This window comes from Anguilla anguilla, chromosome 7 (assembly GCF_013347855.1).
Source record: "Anguilla anguilla isolate fAngAng1 chromosome 7, fAngAng1.pri, whole genome shotgun sequence".
NCBI lineage: Eukaryota > Metazoa > Chordata > Actinopteri > Anguilliformes > Anguillidae > Anguilla > Anguilla anguilla.
In genome coordinates this window covers 26,722,921-26,733,716 of record NC_049207.1, presented here as the reverse complement: position 1 = coordinate 26,733,716, position 10,796 = coordinate 26,722,921, and the positions used below count along the sequence as shown (strand labels likewise).

At 41.8% G+C, this 10,796-nt stretch overlaps 1 protein-coding gene across 1 annotated transcript; it reads left to right on the top strand.

The window, feature by feature from the left end:
- Window positions 1–733: 733 nt before the first annotated feature.
- On the top strand, window positions 734–9,053 carry LOC118231140 (testicular haploid expressed gene protein-like). The gene is made up of 6 exons (XM_035424680.1): window positions 734–902; window positions 1,226–1,357; window positions 4,636–4,761; window positions 6,188–6,329; window positions 7,060–7,197; window positions 7,886–9,053. Exons 1-6 carry the CDS (start codon window positions 805–807, stop codon window positions 8,045–8,047), a joined length of 798 nt encoding a protein of 265 aa, XP_035280571.1. The 5' UTR covers window positions 734–804; the 3' UTR covers window positions 8,048–9,053.
- The last annotated feature ends 1,743 nt before the right edge of the window (window positions 9,054–10,796 follow it).

Genomic DNA, 10,796 nt, shown 5'->3' with positions numbered 1-10,796 from the left:
GCATTTCCCACCTGGAATTTAAACCTGCAATGCTGAAGAGTTTTAGAAGGAAAATACATTAAAGAAGGAAAGATTAATTACCTTCATTCTATTTTTTTTAACCTTGGTGTCACTACACAGTTGTGTATGTTGACGTATCTGAAGCTGAATTGTGAGCCTTCTGTTCTCATTGGTCCACTTGCCTCTCACTCAGGTTTCAGCCACTCAGAGAGTCAGGGCATGTGATTAGTTGCTAGGTGCTCCAATGCCTTAGCAACACCAGTGCCTCTGTTGTCACCAAAGCAGAGAGGTTCTTTTTCTCCTGCTGTGGTATGGTATTTGCTAAAGTCTCTCTACTCTCATGGAAATACAATGGTCACTGAAAAAGCAGGTGAGTCCTCTTAATGGGAGGGATGTCATCCTTATTGCAATGATGATCCCAGTGAGGATGGCATTGCTTGTTGTGATAAACTTTTCCTTGCAGCAGATGAACGTACTACAAATGAAAAGTGAAAAGTACCCATTGGTCTTCTTTCCGCAGGTTGTTGTTCCAGGCTGTGTCCATCTTCCAGGTGGGTATGAATACCTGAAGGATGAGCTTATTGTTTTGACAGCTTTATTGTGCCTTCCTTTAAAAAAAAAAAATCTTTGTTTTCACATTCAGTCCAGCTGTAGTGCTCTGTTGTGTTGGGATGGAAGCTAGGCTTTAACATGAGCAGCATGTATACACACACACACAGTACACACACTCAGTGTGTCTTTCAGTGTAAGACTATCACTGTACGCTGTAACAGTATCCAGTCCTATTGGCTTGCCGGGGTGTCAATGAAAGTGATTAAATCCTTTGTGTATTTTCATACCCACAGAATCCTGCAACTGGCCCAGCATAAAGACTCCAAAACCGAGTGGGTCACCACACCTTGGTGAGCTGCCAATCATGGTTCTCTGATTTTTTTGACTATACTGTAGTGATGATAGATTTTTAATTTATTCAACATATTATTCAACATTGAATGTTCAGATGAGCTCAGATGTAATTTTTTTCCTTCTGTAAAATATAAAAAATGTAAAACAGTTGAGTGTTGAATTATAATGGTAGTGTAATCTGCTGCATCACACACTATGAAACTTCTGAAGGAAAGAAAATGGCAAGATGTTTTTAGTATTCAATTACTTTTTGAATTTGACTGATTCGGTTTCAGTTCAGATGCTAAAGTAAAACTTGCTCACGATGCTGGTTTTGCAGGAAGCTAACATGGGGGAACCAGGATTCAATATGGCCGCTGTCACACGCTGCATTGAGCGCCGTGCCTACAGAGAGGACTCTGCGCCTGGCAGAGCACAAGAGACACTTCTCTGTGTGGGACGAACAGCCGAGGTAACCGCCTGGCCTCTCTCTCTGCTTCTGCTCAAAGTATCGCAGCGATACGATGTGGCAAAACTGGTCATTGCTTTGCCTAGCAAAATACTTAAAAACATCAGAGGTAGGGAGAAACATGAAAAGGTATTTATACTTTAAAGAATGCAAATGGAAACTGTCAAGGCTGAGCTCTATTGCCACAGAATAGAGCTCAGCCTTGGTCCTCACAGAACTGATTTTAATCCATCTCAATTGCAATCACGTGCAGCTGGCTTCAGACTATTAGCAGTGTATGGAATTATATAAGCAGGTTCAAATTATAACAGAATGCGTTAAACAGAAGACATGTTCCCTTAAGACGTGTGAAAACATTGTAATCATTAAACACTTTTACAGTAAGGTGGCCTTAATCTTCACTTTATGGCTGCGTCTTCAGATGCTGAATTTTCATACATACTGTATGTCCAGAGAGAAAATGATTTAGAATGTTGCATAGTTCTCAGGATGGCTGTTTCATTGTGGGACCGTCATTTATTTATTTATTTTTTGATTAATTATTTTTGCTGTGGAAAGAACAGCAAAAAAAAAAGTCCTTTCTTTCAGTTCCCAGAATTCTATCACATACCCATAGTTCAGGAGTGGCCATATGGTAAAGTTTTCCCCACATTTTTAATATGAATAAAATAAGATTAGTCAGAAATGCTGATGTCCACATAGTTATTTGTAATCACCAGCCTGGTCTGTTCTTTTTTTTATACTGGCTGCTGTGAGAGCATGTGGCATTATTCTGAGTCATAACTCAATGAAAAGCCATAACCTAATTGCACAGTATTTCAGGAAGTCTGGCTAATGGAAGAGGAAAGGAAGCTGATTGAATGAGGCAGGAACAGAGCTGTGGAAATTTGAGCGCATCAGAAACGCGGTAGTAAGGCTGTAACCACCCCTAGGAAAACTACCTCCTGCCGGTCCTGTGACGCAACAGAACCCCATTGTCCCGGGGAGAGGGGTGGACATGAGATATCTGGCAATCTCTAGATGGGCCCCTCGTGACTAGACCAGAAAGTCACAAGTGAGACTGCAGGGCAACTGAAGTCAGCTGTTTGAGGGCTGTGTAAGAGTTGTGGTTGAAGGAACCGAGGTGTGCTGTCCGAGTCTCCTTCACCGTGTCGACTGATTCAGTATGGTTGTGGAGGTCGATCCAAAATACCAAGGGGAGTAAAATAATCCCTACTGAAGAGACGGACCCAAAGTTCTGAGACAGATGAAAGGACCATTTAATTACTCAGCCAGCCGTGGAACATTAGCATGTTTAAAAATGTTCAACAGACACAAGGTGTGGTTCTCTTTTTTGTGGTTAACAAGGTGCGTTTGTATGAAAGCACCCTGGGGTGAGGTGTTGGCCCCCACCTGACTGGTCCTGACACGTTTGTTACAGGACCAAATCCACACATTAGAGGGCCATCTCTGCAGCCTTTTAATACAAACACATGCACACGCACACACACACACACACACACACGCACGGAGGCACGCACACACCCACAAACAAACAAACATTATCTGTGTGTTCTCACAACAAATTTGTTATTTGGTCTGAGAACACATTTATTATAAATACTAAAAATTACTTCCTTAGTTCTTCCTGTTATTGACCAAAAGAAGCTGTGGGATTAAATAATCCCATCCATTCATTCTCTAAACCGCTTAATCCAGGTCAGGGTCACTGATTAAATAATATTCTTTATTATTAAAGAAAAGTGCTCTGTTAATTGGGGTGGCAGGTATGCTATCCGCCAAGTTATGCCTTGGCGGGCATGCCCCATACTGTACGATATAGCTTCGAGAGTTGGACACTTTTCACGGTTTCCTACAGAAATAACCACAATGACCACAGATTCTCTGCACCTTCTGGGCTCATGTAAACAGACAGAATTCACAAACAACTTAACATGTCCCCACAATAAAGCCCCAAGCTTGGGTTATTTTACATTTTGTCTTGCATTCCTTTTTTTCCTGTCAGTTACATTGTCCCAAATGTTCCAGTTTCACAAGTCATTTTCCCCATTGGACATTTAGCTACATTCGCCAAAAGCAACATCTGAGCTTGAAAAAAGCCAATTGCAGGACAGTCAATCGCAGGCAAAAGGATGTTGTAAAAACTTTGTGGTCACCATTTTGGTTTTGTGTAGAAGCTAGCTTGCCTGCTAAATAATAATTGGCAAAAAAAAAGTAAAATGGTGCTTTAACAGCTGTATAATCTTTGTGGGAAGCTAATTTATATTTACTCTATATGCATTCACCTCGGAACCAACATTACATCGGGGGAATATCCTCGGAACTACCGTTGACTCCTAGAAACCGATGTCAGATAGATAACAGACATGCAAATTTATTACAAACTACCAGTAACTTTTTTCCATAAATTACCCAGACCTTAAATTGTCTGGTCAAGGACCACAAACTGGACATGTACAAATAATTTGAGAGCTAGACATTCCAGACGAAAGCTGTCTGGCAACTTTATTTGCTAATGACATTCGAGGAAACATTACTTCTCTACAAGCACCCATAAGAAAAATGCTCACTTCAGGGGGTAATAATGGGGGAAAACACAATGTTTATGACGTTATCATTTTCTTTGCCATCACCAATCATAAAAATCACCAACCATAAAAATCACCAATCTAAGCTATTGTTTTAAGTTACGCAAACCCTAACTAACAACTATAGTCTACAGTTGAACTAATTAGAAGTAATTTTTGTTATTCAACACTTCGAGGTGACACAAAACTTTGAATAACCGCATTCTCTTCAGTTGGTAAGATGAAAGAACACAGTACCAAGTTACATTAATACTTTAGGAAACATTAGGGTAGCATTGCTTTGCATTTGGGTAGCATTGCTTTTAGCTTGTTTCATTTGTGTGAGCTAAGATAGTCAATATTGTTTGTTGTAACTTGGCCTCATTTTGATATCAATACTTTTAACGACAGACCTAGATTTTGCACATATTAATGAATGACTTGTAGACTGGGATTTGCTTGCGTGAGTAACTTCATTTTTGTACTTTGAAACCATGTTTTTATTGAGATAAAAAGAATACCAAACCAAATATATATCAGTGAAATACTCTGTGAAAATGTTGTTTTGAGAAAGAAATATGATTTCAGCTGAAAGGGGTCAAGCTCTGTGAATTTCTTGTTAATAAAATAAATAAATAGTGATGAAATTTTGCCTGCCAAAATAGATAGTTGCATTTAACCCAGAGAGTTGGGTAATCCCTTTCCATTCCCCAGCCGGAAAGCACAGGATGGGCTTTGCTTGACAAAGGGCTCATGGCCCTTCCCCGGGACGATCCAGTATGAGACCCTCGTCCGGTTGTCCGCTCCCAAATACAGATCCCGAAGACCCCGGGAGGTCAGGTAAGAGAGCACGGTTGCCCCAAAATAACTAGTGTACTACCTGTGTATTTTGTAATGTTGTTCCAATGACCTTTGGTATGTACTAATTGTGCCTCGCTTTGGATAACAGCGTCTGCCAAATAAGCATACTGTAATGAAAGAAAACACCTCTGTGGAGGGGTCTTATTGGCCAAAGTGGGCATAAGGGGCGGTTCCATAACATCTGTTTTTTCAGTAGTAGATTGTGAGGGTACAGAGGGGGTGCGGAGACAATAGGCTCTATTGTCCAAACCTGGAGGTCCTGGGACAATTTCAGATTGTAGAGGAAGTCTTTTTATAACCCTTACAACAGTTTTGTGTGTGTGTGTGTGGAGGGGGCGGGGGGGGGGGCATAATTGGGTCCAGGACTTACAGTGGAACTTTCTGGAACAATGGGGGACACAGTCTCCAGCTGTATGCATGGACTGCGAACAATCACTTCTAGTGAACAATTAGTATTTCATTTTAGTTTACTTAAATGAGACTTTTTCAGATCTCTGTATCAAACAGCTCTGTGTTTTTTTATTTTGTGGGTTTTATTTATTTTTTTAAACAAGAAAGCATGCAGCAGGGGGAGATAAGGTGGTAAGTTTTTGATGAGAAGTGCGACTGCAGCCAAGGCTGTGGCTGCGCAGCCCTTTCTGAACCTCTTCATCTCCATGGATACCGGTAGCAGGCGTACGTGTTTGCTTTGAACAATAATGCAAACAAGATAAAGAACGTGTAATGAGAACAGGCCGTTCTGCTCATCTGGGCTCGCCATTTACGTACAGACAAGAGAGCATCCTAAACTGTGTCAGGTCTGGACATTAACACCGGAGTCTCTGCCTCTATTACATCCATGCAAAATAATGTTTCTCATAAAATTATATATAATATAAGACATTCATTACTTATATTGATATTTATGGGGAAAAAATAAGCTTTTTATCGTTGGCTCCATAAGATCTTCTTCTTCCCTTTTGCTCTGTCACTGGTAAGATGTACACGTACAGAGTACAGTAAGACTGCCAAGAAACAGATGCTAAATATCACAACGTGGTCACAAATGTTTACATCAAAATCAGAGTATGACATGGTGGTATTCTCAGAGTTTGCAGATTCAATTTCTAGGCAGGGGTTGCGAGTTCAATTTCCTGTTGTAACCTTGGACAAAGATGCTTAACCTGAATTGCTTCAGTGATTGTCGAGCTGTGTAAACAGTGTGTACAAATGTAACCTGTAAGCAAGTGGCTCTGGATAAGGGTACCTAATCAATATTATCATCTTCAAATATTATAAGTATGTTAATATCTATGTTAAATGTAGCATTGTTGGTGAAGGCTCCTGCATTGATATTTAAGGAGAAAAGGAAAGGGAGGGGTAGAGGAGCTGTTTGTGATGTTGGGTCTGGTCTGAACCGGTCCAGGCCTCCCCACACGCAACGGTGCGAGCGCGAATGTCCCATCTGGCACTACGAAGTGAGCACACCGGCCCGCCCCTTCTCGCCCCGTCTCCTCCAGCTGGCCCGGCCCAAAGAGACCCACCCCAGCTTCAGAGGCAACCGGGAGGTGAGCATAGTCCCAAAAATCCTGAGCCACGCTGGGATAACGATGCTGAGTGTGCAGTGCAGACTAATGACAGGACCGTCATACTGGGGGAGGAACTGCTGGCACGGTGGTGTCAGGTTCAAATCCCGAGCGAGGGCCATTCTGCGTCGAGCTTGCATGTTCTTCCCCTGTGTCCACGTGGGTTTCCTCTGGGTTCTCCGGTTTCCTCCCACAGTCAAAAGACATGCAGGTTAGGTTAATTGGAGAGTCTAAATTGTTTTTGAGGTATGAATGTGTGAGTGAATGGTGTGTGTGCCCTGCGATGAATTGGTGACCTGTCCAGGATGTATTAATGCCTCTCACCCAATGCATGCTGGGATAGATTCCAGCCCCCCAGCAGCCCTGATCAGGAATAAGCGGTTTAGAGAATGAATAAATTTAGGGATGCAGGTGCTGCTGTGTGCACCTTGTTTGAGTGGATACTGCATATGGGGCCATGGTTATAGAAGTGGATCTAATGCTAGGTGGGGCTTTCTTGGGATATAATTAGTAAAAGATGGCCTTGAATCTATGAGCCCTTCATGTCCCGGGATTGATTTTGACAGAGATGTGGCTTTGGCCTGCTGGTTTCCTGTGATGATGTGATGGTTAGTTTTTAATTTTTTTCCTTTTTATTTTTCTGCTCTCCATCTGTCTCTTGTTCACACTTTCTCTCTCTCTCTCCCTCACTCCCTCTCTCTTTCTCCCTCAGTCGGTGGAGACGGTCATCTCTGAGACTGCTAAGTTGGCTCATTCCACCCCCAGGCTTGACCTACTCTCCATGCCCAAGATGAGGGAGGAGAGTCACCTGTCCTTTCCTCTGAGACACCTGGAGGACCCCATTCGCCCTGTAAGAGTCTGACCACCTTACTCCAGTCCCCTGGCACTACCCTACCTGAAAACAACACACCACACATGACCTTCTATACATCACATTCTCCATCTGTCCTGGGTGAAATTCTATATACCACATTCTCCATCTGACCTGGTTTAAACAGTACACACCACATTCTCAGAACAGAGAATTCTGGACTCAGGATTTGACCTTGAATCTCATAGCCTACAGCAGCAGTGTAGCCTATGCTGATCAGACTTGTTTCTGAAAGCATTCTCTAGAACTGTATAATAATGACTTGGCCCATACTGACCTTTAGCTTTTGTACAAATTCAAATGGTGTTCTTGATCCCTGCTTATTCAACCTCCTACAGAGCACTACACACCAAAGCCACCACACCCACATATTTATTTTTTTCCCAAAAGCTTGTTTTTATTCAGTTTCCTGTTTCCTGTAAAGCCTTTTAGATGACAGTGTATCTGTATAAAACATTTAACTCTGAACTGAATTAAACTAAACTGAACTGAGCTGAACTGAGCTGAGCTGAGCAGAACTGAACTGAACTGAACTGAACTGAACTGAACTGAACTGAACTGAACTGAACTGAACTGAACCGAATTGGACCTAAAATGAACTGATTTTAATTTAATTGAGCTCTCTGCGGGCCTCATCCCATGACACATCCTCTCTCGCGTTTCGCAGGTTTCCAAACATGCCAAAAGGGCCGTGGCGTCCCTTCGAGTCAAGAGCCTGGCGGTACCCAAAGCGGTCGTTAAGGATTACCTCCCAAACCGAGATCCAGTGTGGTCTCCTCCCAGAAGCCTGTGGACAGGAAGCTCAAAGAGGAGAGACAAGTCAGCTTAGCCCATAGCTGTTAGTGCACAGCAGAATAACACAAGGCACTATGCAAAGCCCCTCATCCCCAAGAAGACTTACTTGGTTTCTTTTTTGTATGATTTTGAGGGGTATTACAGCAGTGAGTCGCTAACCCTGGTCCTGGAGAACTTCAAGGTTTGCTGCTTTAGTTGTTACTCAGCACCTGATTCACCCATTCACGTGATTAATGCACCTCATCTGGTTTGTTGGGCCTGACCTGGGTGTGAAATTCCTGGTGAGGAACCAGCAACACCAGGGGGGGTGGCCGGGGAAGGACATGCAAACTCCACACAGAGAGGATGCGGCCGGGGCTTGAAGCCAGCACCTGCTTCTTGTGAGGCAACAACGCTAACCACTGCCTCCGTGTCGTCCAATATTCCCCAGCTGTTGAACTCTACTCCCTGCGTCTGCAATGCTGGGAAAAAAAATCTGTGTTCTACAAAGGGCCTGCTGAGCATTGCGTGGGGGTTAGAGCTCAATGAGAGAACACAGCAGGAGGTCCTGCCTTTATATTTAACAACACTTTGTGCTGTTATTCTCTAATATCCACCATAAAACCAATGGGATCTTTTTCCCCTGACTAAGGACAATTGTGAGAACATAATTGGTGTACTTATGTGTAAAATTAGTGAAATAATTTCTTGCTTTGTAAATAATTAGCTAAAACAAATTGGTAATGTTTAGTCAAACTTTAATGAATGTTGGAAAAGGTTCTGTAGAGGAGAAGGGTTGCCAATTGCAGAAATTCCTCATAAAATATGAATGTGTGCAGTGTTTTATCTGAGCCCTTCACAACAGTCCATAGGTCACTCTTAAACTTGCATGAAATGTTCCCGTCCTGGAAACTGTGATTAGATCCATAACATTACTTACGAGGATCCTCCAAACATTACTTGCATTTCTCAACATTAGACTAAACATGAATGGTTGTTAATTGTTTATATTATAGTTATTAATGCTTTATTATGAATAAAATAAATAATTTTACATTTTACTGCCCTATGAACCTTAAACGGGCTTACTTGTCCAGTACAGAGAAAGATTAAAGGAACAGTTTCCTTTTTTAATCTATATATAATTTCAGTTTCAGTTTGTTTTCAGTTAGTCCAGATAATTTATGTGTGCAAGAAATGGTATGATTTTAGATATTTACAGAGGTTTCTGACCACCAGACTTGAAATGGCTGATATAGGGCCTTTGAGGGGTGGTTGTGGTCTATTGAAGAGAATACAGTTCAAGTAACTCCAACACAGCTTGTCTACCAATCTTATGTTTCTGGAGGCAGTATATATGCACATAATAGCATTCACTCACAGTTACAAACATAACCATCAGTTTACAAACCGTGTCAGTTCCTGTTTCCTATAGCACTGTGATCTTAGGCTGCACATTCGTACAACAAAAAAAAAAAATGTTCAAGCCAAACAAAAAACATATACATACACACACACACACACACACACACACACACACATCCACACTTACATACATACACAAAAACTGAATTAATATTAAAAAGCTTAGAAAGTGAAATATCACTTTAAAAATGTTGCCTCGGCAGAGAGAAATTTTCTAACATTAGAATGTTGGAATCTCAGCTGTGTGCAAAAGCTTATAAACATTTACCAGAGAAAACATAAATCAAATTTATGTTTATGTACATACACACCTAGTACCAATGGTCCAACATTTTGACAGAGGTAGTGGAAAGGAATACAGAGGTGCAGGCTACCCCTGGGTTGACTCAAATTCCATTGTAGGTTTCACAGTCCGCACCAAATTTACACCAAACCGTCATGGCCCCCCTGAATTCTCTCAACTGGCCCTATAGCTTAAAGAAAAATAAACATCATGTTAAATCATGAATGTTTAACTTCTTAAGTTCCTTGGTATGGGGGATGGAATTTCAAAAATGTTTGACAAATTCTCAGGGCACAGACTAAACCAATGACAAAACACAGCTCTTATGAATTAAGGCACTGAGAGCTTTTACCAACTTTGTTCTGAAGGAAATGTATAGAATGGGTCTATCCTGCAGTTACAGACATGCAGTAAGTAACACAAAAGGAAAAAATTACAGAACTAATGAACACACAAGCAAGGACTGACGCGAAACAGAGGTACAGTTAATCACAACAGAGCTACGACACAGTACACAATGAATGGCTTTCGCAAAACATGGGATGGCCGACGGGTACTTAAAACTGGGCGTCGCCCTCTGATTGGAGGATGGTGGGTAGGGATGCAGCAGGATAATAATGATGATGGGTGGCAGAAATTGGGAAGAAAGAGAGAAAGAGAAAAAGGCAAGAGAGAGAGAGAGAAACACACACAGCTACATGCACAGGGACGTAACAGTGACTGTCTATATGCCATGAGATTCAATAAAGTGTGAGTGCTATGCGTTCTGTTGGGGGGATGTGGTGTTTGATAAAGTGCCTCCTGTGCTTCTCACCAGACTGATTTTTCTTTCCTGTTCTCTTTTTTTCCACAAAATGCTCATGTCAGCGTTGTCAGGCCCTGCTTGGATAGAAGTAAAATTTACAGCGCAAGAACCTTTGCAGCTTCAGCCCAGTGCTTTATGTAATCAAACCCACCTTTGTTTTTGCCACCTCTCACACTGATTGGGTTTCCTAGAAACATGCCTCGGGGCATATGGTGATGTTGAGCACATTCAGCTGTTCTGCACAGCACTACTACCACAACATAAATATATAACATTCACATTTATCAATCT